This window comes from Rhagoletis pomonella, unplaced genomic scaffold, assembly GCF_013731165.1.
Source record: "Rhagoletis pomonella isolate Grant_MI unplaced genomic scaffold, Rhpom_1.0 Rhpom_scaffold_00004, whole genome shotgun sequence".
NCBI lineage: Eukaryota > Metazoa > Arthropoda > Insecta > Diptera > Tephritidae > Rhagoletis > Rhagoletis pomonella.
This window is the reverse complement of record NW_023458558.1, coordinates 22011823-22024752: the sequence shown is the minus strand read 5'-3', so window position 1 is coordinate 22024752 and position 12930 is coordinate 22011823. Positions and strand designations below refer to the sequence as shown.

Here is a 12930-nt window from a genome sequence, read left to right as displayed (position 1 = left end):
TCCAACCGACCTTTTTGGAGAGGGCATGAACCGCCATTGACAAAAATGCAACCCCTGACCCCTTAGAAAAATGGCGTCCACAGTATTTTTGCGTAGAATTCCTTTCTGCGTAGAGGGCCTTCGGCCGCGCTTAGGGATTATAACCCTTACTACGTAGAATTCTGCTTTCTGTGTGACCTAACTGGGGCTACCCCCCAGTGATGTAGCCTTGGGAAAGGATGAGGTAACTAGAATTCCCTTTCTGTGTGAAAAACCTGGGGCTGCCGCCCCAGTGATGTTTATTTTGGTTACTAGGTGTTTTATAAAACTGTTTTATATAAAAATGTATATATAGAAATGTATTGTGTAAATGAATATTTAACATTTTTCAACCGAATAAACGCAAAGGAAAATTGTAATTTTTGGCAATTTTTCTAAGGGGTCCCTAGGGAACTATAGGGGACCTATGTAGATGGTCGAAGGTTGGCGGTTCATTCCCTCTCCAAAAAAGGGGGTAGAAGTGCCACACCCACTTACCTTTCGCCCACCGCCCCTTTAACGAACGGCCATAAAGGAAAGCCAACCCTTTCTGTAAGTTTATACAAATTATGAGAGATCAGGGCACAATACGTTCTGTCGGTGCAATGAGATGTATGTATGTATGTGGGTATAATTTGTTACAACTGCGGTCTTGTACTTAGTGGTCGGCAATAATCGCACACATTGGCCTCATTTCGTACATTTTGCATGATTCTTAGGACCAGTTTGGGTTGGCTTTTCTATATGAGCGATGGTTAAAGAAACGGTGGCCTAAGGGGGAGGGGCGTGGCACCTCCTACTACCATTTTAGAGAGCATAGACCACCATTAACAAAAATTGAACCGCCTAGGCACCCTATGGGACTATAGGGAGTCCTTAGAAAAATTGACAAAAATCATAAATTCAATTGCGGTTGTCGCTTAAAAAAGGTTGAATATTCATTTCCGCAAGAAATTTTGGCATAAATGCAGTTTGGCTCCAAATCTCAAATTAAAAAAGAAAAAGTATCGGGATCAATAGAGATGATTGGGGTGAGTTTAACGGTATAACCGGGAAACAACAACAACAAGAATTATCAAAGGCTAAAGTTTAAAATTAGCTATTTTTGAAATCAAGATTTCTTAAAAACAAATGGATGGATTTTGAATTTTTTTTTATAGGAAATTTGATTCCCTTTAATTTGGTATACGTACTTTATATATACATACATATGTTGTAGAGTTCTTACAAAAATTGAATTAATGTAAAATAATTATAAGAAAAAGTTTACAAACCCTAACTGCGGCCGACGCCGGTTACACAGAAAGGTGTTCTCTGCAAGGGGTGTTCAGTGCCTTTTTTTCGCAACACAGAAAGGGACCTCAACTCTGTGGGAGTTACAATCCCTAAGTGCGGCCGAAGGCCGCCTACGCAGAAGGGTGTTCTCTGCAAAAGGTGTTCAGTGCCTTTTCTTCGCAACACAGAAAGAGAATTCTACTTTGTGAGGGTTATAATCCCTAAGCGCAGCCGCCTACGCAGATGAAATTTAGTTTCTAATCTCTCTTTGACTAGAAGCCCCTAAATATTAAATATTCCCCTTTCTCCAAATATTTAGTGTGATTTTTAGGTTATTCGAAAATTTTTTTTCGCGAAATTAGGCAAAAAGATGATGAAAATCGAAAATTAAGAAAATCGAAAGTTACATATATTGCATAAAATTCTCTAAAACATGCGTATAATTTCAAGACCTGACGAACCTGATATTGATTTGCGCGTTAAAAAAAATTAGACAGTGATGAAGTACTTTCTAAACTCTCCAAATTAATTATCTCTATTAATTAGAGATTTTATTAATTCAAGAAAAAATTCTGTTCTGTTGTTTGTTGCAGTTTTACAGTCATGAAATTTTAGTACGATAAAGGGCAAGGTTGAAAGTTGTTAAATTTTCCTAGATTTTGTATAAAGTTAGAAATTTTAATTTATGTGGTTTTGGTGACAGCATGAACAATAATTTTATGGAAAACTAGCATAAAGATTTTATCTTCAAAAACATTGGAATCTTCATCAACATCATGAATTTTCATTCCGTGTGAACTCGTACACACTTCGCTTTTGCAGTTCACCTATCGTATGTTGAATATTCAGCAAGCGAAGTAGTTTACTTCGAATCATGTTCTCACCATCGTAAAAAAAATTACACTCGCACATATAAAATCGCACGAAAATTGCTAAATTTTCCGGTGAAATTTTTCACCAGAATGTGAACGCTTGTTTCAGTTTCTAGTAAGTTCTTGTACTACAAATATTAATATTGCTTACGCACCTCATTAATTCAATTCAAATACAGTTATTACCATATTTACATCAACTCATTTTTTTTTGGTTTCAATTAAAATATAGCTTAAATTCAGCCGTACAATAGCTATTTATATTTAATTTATTAAAAATAAAAATCATATTTTCGGCTCATAATTTTTTCAAAATTCAAACCTGAGAATTTCAGCGTTTATTATATAGTAAAATAAAATATCGTGGGATTGGTATCTTTCGAAAATACCAATACATGGGAGGTCTGTGTGGTTATTGTCCGATGTCAAAAAGTTGGAATGAATGATTGCATGGGGCTAACAATAATGAGTGTACAAAGTTTGGACGAAATCGGTTAGGGGGGTACACATATTTCGTTATAAGTGGGCTTGACACGTCCATTAAAAAAAAAATATTTAATACTAATTTTTTTGCTCAAAGTTCACTCTATACAATTCACCCATTTTCGTTACCACCCTAGCCTGGGCAAGGAATAACAAGTGTACCAAATTTTATTTCATTTTTATTATTTCATTTTGTTGCACTTGCACATCACGATTTCATTAAATGAAGCCGAAATTCATGGTTAACTTTCGTGTATAATTGAATTCATATAATAGAGCGCGAGGTGGGGTCTTCACTTTGTAATCATAACACATAAATTATCAGCAGCCATGATAGACGACATATTGATTTCGATTGGCTTCCCTTCCTATCTTAACTGAAGCATGGCTTTTAATTTTTATACAAGCTTGTTCTATCGAACGAATATAACTACGGACCGTCGATTATATTTCCTAATTTGCTAGCGTTTTCATATTCTGTGGGATTTATACCTACGATTTGTATATAATTTGTTGATTCATGAGTTCATGAGTGCAAAATTAAAAGAAAAAAAAATTATTTTTGAATATTTAATTTAAAATATTCTGGCCACACGCCAAATTTCATACAAATAGATTCCTATTCGGATTTTAGGGCCATTTTCTCAAGTAGGTTTTAAAATTTATCTGTCCCTTCAACACAAATTTTATTCTGAAAAGATTGTTTGAAGGGCAGATAAATCTACTTAAGAAAACGGTATTTAGACTATTAGTAACTATTATTGAAATGAATGTGACTGGTGGGACCTTTGTTCGCTCAAAAACGAATTTTAGCCAAAAAAACTTAATTTTCAATCCAGATTTTTTTTTGTGCTTTCGTCTTTATTTTAAATTAGGCTGATATAATCTTCACAGAAATATTTAAAAATATCTAAACTTGTGACTGGTGGAACAGGACTTCTGTAAAGTATTGGGGGCTATCAAAGAATCCATCGTAGTCCGATTTTTCGGGAATTCTACGAAAATGCGATCACTGAATCCGATTCTGTGATATCCCTGATTATGTATGAAGTAAAAGATTCCATAGATAAAATTAACGGATTCTTTTTATTTTTTATTTTTTAAATATTTTTCAACAGATTAATGAAATGTAGTTACTACTAACACAGGCATAATTTAGATACTTCAAAATTTCTGTCGTTTTCCTTTTTACATGGAATAACCCATAATTAAAATTTTCACCACAATAGCTGATATGAAGCAGTACACACTTTACAAAAATCTTTGATAAATTAAACTATGTATTTTTCTCTGTAACAGTTCAATTTTTAAACGGACAAGCGAAATTGTATCAATATTACTATATACATAGCAACCGTGAAGAAATACTAAAATATAAATGCTTGTATTAAATAAAGTCTTTCAATATCGTCTTTGACTTACTTTTCCCAATGTCCGAATATTGATGGTAAGAAAATGTCCAGCCACAAATGTTATTGGCTCCTGCCATAGCTGCATTGAAATGCTATGTACACATTTCATAAGGAGTGGGTTTTGGCGGTCTTTAAAAATAGTTCTGAAACTAGAGCGAAATTTCCTTTCCTAAAAATATATTGCTTATTATAAAAGTTGCATTTTTGTCCTGTGGTCCTAGGTAAGCGAAATTTAAAAAAAATTATTATTTTTTTTGATGCTGAAATGCATTTCGATGCTCTGCGAGTATTTCTGCATCAAAAATAAAACATTTCGGAAAAATGTCGCTTACATCTTTTTGGCGGTTAGGGGTCGATGTGTACGTAACTTACCGATCGTTCACATGTAGAGCAAATAAAACATGCCACCATCAAGGTAAATATTTGCATTATCCAAAAGGCGATTAAATCTTCAAAAATCAGTTGTTAAACATACAAATTTAATTGAGTTTTTAATTAAGCATACTTACAATATTTAATTACCTCCGACTTTCCAATTTCGATGTTCAAAAAGGCCCAATATGCTAAAAGTGTCAGATCAATAAGTTGCTTCGTAAATAAGCTTGGCAAACTCCACTCAAAGTAGGCCGTTAGCAGTTGAACATTTTCCCAAAGCAGAGCATGTAGGTCTTGTAGTGCTATAAAGCCCATCAAGCATTCTTGGCGTTGAACACTACTATCGAACCGAGTCGACTCTACCAGCTGGCATTGACGATTTGCTGCTCTGCACAGCTCGGAAAGCATCACCAAGAATACAATGACAAAAAGCATGTATTCAAACAATTTAACTTTCAACACAATTTCTGCGTATAAGCAAAGAAGTAAACGCATCGTGGGCACTGGCTCAAAAATCAACCAAGTCATAAAGAAAAATAACAATCCACAATAGACGGTAAAATGGATTTGCAATAGAGTAGCATAGAATTTAAGTTTGGTTATTTCGAATTGTATTGCAAATTTTTGCATTAACCATGTTCGCATTTGTTCAAATTTATTGAAGATTTTCAGATAGGCATGAAGCTTGCAAGAGCTCTCCAAATGTATGATTAATTGAGCTATTATTAATGTGGTAAAGCCAAGGCCATCCATTATCGATGAAAAAATGTCATCAAGATTGTAAATGGTTTCCTTGATGCGTTTCAAATGTTCATACACAAGGTAGGCACTAAGAGCAGCTACAGCAATAAAATGTATAACAAGTTGTGTATATTTTATACAAAACGCATCTTGTTTCCCAATAGGACCGTACAAATAAGGTACAATTCCCAATAGCATCATTAGGCGCCGAAATGGTTGCAGCGATACGCCGAAGATTGTTTTTTTAAATTTACCCATATATACATATATGTATGCATGTACATATGTACATAGGTATATGTAATATGTGGAGTGTAAAACAGCTCAACTTGACTTTTACTCAGTAACTGAGTTCATTAACTAGCCTGGATACTGTTTTAACTGCATGCATATGTACTTTTACTCACATACTTATGTACATATGTATACACATAAGTACCCAGCCAGCAAAAAAAAAACCGAAAACCGATCCGAAAAAGGACAAAAATGTGGCTGAAGTGCGGATTTTTGTCCGTTTACTGATTCCATTTCCGGATACTTTGACGATCCGTTATCCTACTAAAGTGTGCGACACAGCAGCATATATACAGACAACAGTGTGTGAAATGAATACGTTTTCGGTTTTTTTTCCTGAAAATTTTCTGATTGAATTTTTCGTTCAATACGCTTTCCTTTTGCACTTCACAGATACTTTTTCATGGCTCAAAAGAAATAAAATAAAATTAGAAAGCGCCTGACGGAATTCGGCACCATTTGGAAGCTAACAAATAGCGGCACACTTCTCTGCATGCATGCTTTCAAATGTTTAGCTTGAGCAAATAAAATACAATTATTGCTTTCAAATGACATGATCTTTTTCGAACGTTTCGAAGGAGGAAAATTGAACTAAACTGCACTGACGGCAAAATTTACGTTTCTTTGCTGGCTGGGTATATCTACATATCGTCGTTTAAAGTGCAAAACCGCGTATCACTAAAATGCAAAACCGCGTATCAGAAAAATGCAAAACCGCGTATGTGAAGTTTTCTCTCTATTTTCTAGAGTGTAAAAACACTCATATTTCAAAATGGTTCTCTTTTTTTATAAAGTAATCGCATATCTGCCTAGAATATTTCAGGATGAATGGATAATGGATTGAGCCAAGAGCTTGTGTGAGCAAATCCAATTTTTGGCAGCCAATTTGAGTTACGCGGTTTTGCAGAATCACGATACGCGATTTTGTACTTTAAACGACGATATTTATATGGATGTATGTGCGATTGTTCGCAGTAGTGTAATTTATTTCTTTAAATATCTAAATCGGCTTTTAATTTCATTAGTTAATTGCGTTTTTATTTAGCCACTCACATACTTTTATTCATTTTTATGTATGTACATATATGGACGCCTCCACACCATACCATACAACATTTATTCCACCTCATTTTTCATACAAAAAATCTTTGCGCATTTTCATATGATCATTTATTACTTCTTTATTTATTCTTCGATTTTCTTCATTATCAACTCGATTTTTTTGTAACAAAACAGGCTTGTACTAAACGAGCGCTCGACGTGAGTTAATATAAGTGACGTCCAATTTAAATATGGAAATATGGAATAGGCAAAAAATGACAAATATCTTAAAAAAGGCAAAAAAATGCATATATGGAATCAGGGAAAACTAAATCGTGGACATTCTTAATAGAATATACTCTATCTCTTCAGCAGAAAAAATGCAATTTTCATAAAATCCGTTCCCTGGTTATGACATATATGTATCTATAAGAACTCGGCCAAATTTTGGACCAATCGGACCACGCCCACCTTGACCGCCCATACAACACTATTTGTAGCTTTCTAGAATTTGGATAAAAACTGAGCAAATTATATATAAATGCTATATTTATTTCTTTTCATACACAATTTTAGCATATACAGTATTGGCCATATCTATAGCACCCCATTTAAAAGTGATATTGTTTGCCACTTATGTTTAATTATTAATTTTTAAGAATTTTCAATTAAAATACAGTTCATTCTCTAACAAAACCCATATAAACCCATATCATCGGCGGCTCGTTTGAATTAAAAACTTTTTTTAGTAAGTCCACCGAGTCTTTATGGGGGTTTATTCATTAGCTATTAATTATTAGGGCTTAGACGAAATTTCACCAACTACGCAAACATTAGAACAGAGATAATTTAATTGGTATGCAATATTATAACAGTTAAAGTATAACAGCATCAAATCGTCTCGTCATGTCTCTATTAAGGCAGTCCAACAGATCATAGAAGACTTTTTGCTTGAACTGAGCCTTAGAATTTGATTACATTATTTATTTTATTTTTCAGTAAATTCAACGGATGAATTCAACCGATTGCATATACGTTTTAATACCCTTCACATCTAAGCTTTTTTCAGCGTTCAGATTCAATATTTCAGTAACCTCAAAGAATCTTTTAAGATCAGCAAGATACGATTCTAAATAGCAGACCAATGAGTTTGGAACATCCAAAAATGATTATTCTAATTGGTTCAGCCGTTCTCGAGTTTTGGAGCCTCTTACAATCGAACATAACATATACATATGTAACGTCGTTTTAAAGCTAAAGAAACAGGCTTAATATTTCTTATATGTATGTATGTATATATATAAGATGCTCATGATCATATATGTAATACTTCTATATTGGCAGTAAGCTAACTTCTCAATGTGTAGGCATTCCGAAATCAAAGCGAGATAGTCTAGTACCGTTTTTGTCAGTGTATTGTGTACTTGAGTGCCGTTTTTGTATATGTGTTGTGTACATTTTGAAGTGGATTTACATAGCGAAGACCAGTAAATTAGGGATTAAAGGTCATTCCGTAATCCTTTTTAATTCTCTATGTTTTAAACTATTTTTTTTGCAATAATGTAAATTTTATTCCGATAGAATAGAAATAAATAATATTTGTATGCCAAGATTTTTATTTAAGGCGACCAGCCCATAGAAATGGGCGTGGCAATTTTATCGGAGAATACCTTGCAGAATACCTTGAAGTCTTACAAATCTAACAACCATTACGACTTAATGACATTCTTTTTTTTAACTTACCATTTAGCAACAATTGCCACATTTTATTAATTGATTGATTTTTCCTATAGGAATGGACTAAACTTGCGCTTTTATATGCAAAATAAATAATTTATTTTTAATAAGCATACATATATCTCATTTCGGAATATTTTCAAAAGTTAGTAGTAAATTTTATTATTAAGTTATGATTATTCGAAGCGTACTCTTCCATCTGTTTTCTTTTCTGTCTCCGCTTGTAATTTAAATTGTATTAGTATAACAACGTAAGTTGTGATCGTTAGAATGATCTAAGCAAATAATAATGTATACATTTGTTATTTGTACAGTTGTTAAAACCGCTTGCTTACCGCTCCGAAATTCTTCAGGTTTATTTCAAAGAATCCTCCACATGTGAATAACATTTGCTGATGCATTAGTTGAAGGGAATATTCCTGCAAACGCATGCTTAAAGACTCATCAATACCCACGGTTTTCAGTTTGTGCAACATTGTACCAAAATGGTTGTACTTTTTTGAGGAGATTAAAAAATATTATATCAAAAATGTATCGTAAAAGTCTGTAGTTGTTTATAAAAAAATCAGTGAATAATATGCAGTGAATAAAAATAGTTTTTAATCTATTGCCGAAGTTTTCATATTTCCACCAAAAATTTCAAACTTTTTATTCAGAGTTTTTAGAAAAAATTTGGGTATGCAGTTTTATGGCCCATTAAATATAAGTGCACATTTCCAGCTACTAGAAAATCGCATTGACTTAATATTTTTTTTGTTTTGCTGACGGTGCTAGGCTTATTCTTCCATATAAAAAAAAATTGTTCCAAAAGTCCGATTTTGCTCAAACAAATTTAAAAAAATTAAAAATTACAATTCCTTTAATCTGTTCATATAACGTTTTTCTATATAATCAACAGTTTTAAAAAAACTTAATATTTTAGGCAAAAAATATTTTTTTTCTTCATACATTTATTTTTTACCGGCAAAACTGTTGATTATATAAAAAAAACGTTATATGAACAGATTAAAGGAATTTTAATTTTTAATTTTTTTAAATTTGTTTGAGCCAAATCGGACTAGTGGTTCTCGAGTTATGTCAAAAAAAGACCACCAAAGGTGACAATTTTCCCTATATGATAGTTATATATATATCTCGATTCCTAGACGTGACCCAGCGAAACGCCGGGACACGTATAACTTGTTTTTGACCGATATAACATTTCCCGTTGGTTTCATCCCATCCCGATTTTGACTGTCGCATAGTGTTATTTACTCCTCAATATCGAGCAGGTTTTGAAAGTGCAACATCATTTCATTAATTAAAGGCTTCAATAAAAAGGCAGTTTAAATACTCGATAAAGGAACAAAAATAGGATATTGGATGTTGGCTATAGCCGCTACGTAAGGCTGTCATCCGTTTGAGTAACTCAGGCTTGCCATGGCAGGTTTTCTGTTAGGTTCAACACAAGGGTGTATTCGAGCTTCAATAAATGCGGCGGTATTATTTCTTATGAAAAAGCATCCCGTTCTATGCGAAAATTTTGGCGACTATGTCTGCGTCACGCGTTTGAGGAGCAACATTTTGCCAATCCGTTGCTCATCACAAACTAATAAAATGCAATATACAAAATTTGTCTGGGCAATTTCTGCAACATTTCTGTAGATTGTCGGTTGAGCATCAAACACAGAGCTTCAAGAATGTAAAAAGGTTGAAATATAGCGGTAATCGCACAGAAATCGAAAAGTATGTAAAGGAAACTTTAATTACAGGTAACAAAAATGTGTTTACCAATGAAAAATAGACCTGTCAAGGCCAATACAGAGTTTATTTTATTATAAACCAGGGCCGCCAAGAGAAAATGCTCCATCACAACAGGATTTTTCCTAACCTCAAAAAACTTGGCGGATATTAGCTGTGATCCAATACTTTTCGTGTAAAATCATGTAAAACTGTCAAACAGCAAAATTACTCTCTGAAGTGAGAGTAAAAAGTGAGTAACAACAAAAAGTACGGGATACGATAAAAAAAGCATTTTTCCTGTAAAATCGTCAACCATTGACCGCTTGACACTGCTCATGATTTACCAGAAGTAAAAGTTCAGGTAAAATCTTGCAACTTCATACTCTACACAGCTCTCCAAAAATCGCGACTTTGAAATTTTAAAGATATGATTAACTCAAAAAACTATTTAAAAAAAAATCATTGCAATGTAGAATAGCAATATGATTTACATTTATCTATTGGAAATGTGCTTTTAATAAATTTTATCTTTTTAAGTTAATAAAGTTTACAGGACTAAATTCGATGATGAGGTCGTGCATATATTAGTCCTCAAAAAAAAAAAAAAAAATATATGTATTGCAAATTTTCAAGGATATTTAAGTACAAAATTTGTAAAGGATATGTTCCATACCCATTCGTCCTTATGCACCAAAAAATTTATTTTGTTATAATTCTACAGAATCTTTTCTTTTATATGATACCCATATTGTTATCCTACATTGCACTGAATTTTTTAAATCATTTTTTGAAATAATCATATTTTTAAAATTTCAAAGTCCTTTAAAAAAAATCCAGACGTCAGAGAGAAAAACTAAAAACGCAGTTTTACTATAATTTACCCGCAGTTTCGCGAATATATTAATTTTTTTTTGCTTGTAAAATTTACTGTCGCACGGTGTAATATGTAAATTCTTAAGGCAGTATCACACGATTCATACATTTCTACAGATTTGTAAATTTTTTATATTGGGATATTGGTACAAAATAAAAAAATTGGTACTAAAATTTCTTTTGTAGTCAGTCACACGATTGGTACAATACAGCCAACTGCTTGAAAATTTTGAAAAATATATATTTCGTGATTGGGATAAAGAAAAATATTTGTGCAGTTACATGATTGGGATACAAGTTGCACCAAAATTTGGGCAAATGCCCAATCATGTGACGCTGCCTTTATATATACATATATATGTATTTAAGTCAATTAAATTATTTATATCTATAATTCTACATTACCTCATCAATACAGCATTGGCTTTGATAGCATGGTATAAACAGCATTACAATTACCATCACGGTATAGATGATACGGCCTAATTGAAAACGAGTAAAATACAATAAAATAAAATTAGTAATTTATAAAAAAATTCTATACATAATTACATATACATACATAAATTTATTCTAGAAATAATCGCTGAAATGCAAAAAAGCATAAAACTATGTGGGTACTTATAATTCGATGAAATGCATGGTAATCAATCAAAAAGTGAATTTTGGATTTTTAGTTACGGCTTTTTGTATTTTAGCGACGATGTTAGTAGATAGGACCTTTCTATATTAAAGTAGCCAGTAGATAACACATACAGTCCTTTGTCATTTCCTCTTTGTATGGAGTGGCACAAATTGAAGGGCTTTTTCATTCACTGCCCTTCTAGAAGGGCTTTTATTGGACGTACTTCAGAAGGCCTTTTTACTTTTAAAGTTGCTTCTTTAATTTATAAAAATCATACATCTTTGGAGTATTTGCGTAAGGTTCTCACCAAATATCCAGTAGATAATTTATGTAGGCCTTCTTAAGTAAAGCCATTCTAAGAGTTTAAGTTGCAATAACACATATTTGATATAAAACGTAAGCAAGTATGTACTTCAAAGAAGTATGATTTTTATAAACAAATTCCAAAAAATAATAATTGTAGTATAATAGAGTTCATGATTGAAAATGCGTTGAGTCTTGGAGTCGTTCCTTCCATATCAAGATATTTTTCGAACATATTTTGAAAGATTTCGGCAACCTTGCGGAGTGCTGCCAGCTTTTCTTTTTATCACATCACGATGTAGCAAACAAATGTGGCACATTCCAGAAACCGCTTCTAGGGATGGGCCGATTTTGACAATTCTCAAGTTAAAGTAAACAACGTCTTAGGAAATTTAGATGCACTGAAATTTGCTAATACTTTCATAAAAATCGCCGTTTTTAACATTTTCGCTACTAATTCTTTTTATAAATCATATATTTTGCCATTAGACACAATAAAACCACGTTTCCTGTCGAAAAATTTATTATTGAAAAAATTTACTATTTTACAGCTTATTTTATCCTCCCATTAGGCTTTGTTTACTTTTTGAGAAATTTCATCGCCGCTGGGAATACAGATCATTCTTGTAACCATATAGTATTTAGTGTTGGACAATTTTTGCTCTTAAAATTAAGAAAATTCTGTCGACCAAAAATAAAACGACTCAAAAACGCGAATATGTTGTAGATTTCAGACGCTGTGTGGTAGATGCTCCAAAAAGTGGCAGATCTACCACAATGTGGTAGAAGTCCGATCACTGCTCACTTCTAAAAAATTTGATTCAGTATCTCAGTTCTGATTCCTTAGCTCAGTTATAAATATCATGAAACGAAAATAATCATTACCCAGCAAACATTTAGGTTAGAGAACGGTTAGAAAGCGATTCGAATTCGAATGTGCTTCTCTTAGGTAGAAGGTGAGAAAACGATTAGAGAAACTGTCGAGAACTATAGCTTTCTCTACAAAAATGGGACATATGTAGTTCTCAATATTGAGAAAAAGACTAGATATCTAATCATATTCTGATGATCTGATTGAATTCTAATTGGCTTCTAATGTCGAGTGTTTTTCTAATGATTCTCTAATCGAATTCTAGCATAGTTCTCTACCTGATTTTCG

At 32.8% G+C, this 12930-nt stretch overlaps 2 protein-coding genes across 2 annotated transcripts in view; both read right to left on the bottom strand.

The window, feature by feature from the left end:
* Positions 1-3744: 3744 nt before the first annotated feature.
* Positions 3745-5488, bottom strand: LOC118738427 (putative gustatory receptor 98a). The gene is made up of 4 exons (XM_036469363.1): positions 4570-5488; positions 4433-4509; positions 4071-4229; positions 3745-4015 (listed from the first exon to the last, which is right to left on the bottom strand). The coding sequence occupies exons 1-4, from the start codon at positions 5432-5434 to the stop codon at positions 3956-3958; spliced, it is 1161 nt and encodes a 386-aa protein (XP_036325256.1). The 5' UTR covers positions 5435-5488; the 3' UTR covers positions 3745-3955.
* Positions 5489-8378: 2890 nt separating this feature from the next.
* LOC118738426 (putative gustatory receptor 98b) overlaps positions 8379-12930 on the bottom strand; it is a 10173-nt gene continuing 5621 nt past the window's right edge. The window contains exons 2-4 of the mRNA XM_036469362.1: positions 11249-11325; positions 8584-8742; positions 8379-8523 (exon numbers count right to left, since the gene is read on the bottom strand). Of these exons, the coding sequence (XP_036325255.1) occupies positions 8425-8523; positions 8584-8742; positions 11249-11325 (335 nt within the window). The 3' untranslated portion in view covers positions 8379-8424. The remainder of the gene's footprint in view (positions 8524-8583; positions 8743-11248; positions 11326-12930) is intronic.

What these genes read in the sequence shown, in the direction of transcription:
- LOC118738427 (XM_036469363.1), bottom strand. Translation starts at nt 5,434, where the DNA reads ATGGGTAAATTTAAAAAAACAATCTTCGGCGTATCGCTGCAACCATTT. An exon ending in GCTCTACATGTGAACGATCG is followed by an intron (nt 4,230 to 4,432) that starts GTAAGTTACGTA and finishes ATATATTTTTAG; the next exon opens with GAAAGGAAATTTCGCTCTAG. An exon ending in ATATTCGGACATTGGGAAAA is followed by an intron (nt 4,016 to 4,070) that starts GTAAGTCAAAGA and finishes TTTATATTTTAG; the next exon opens with TATTTCTTCACGGTTGCTAT.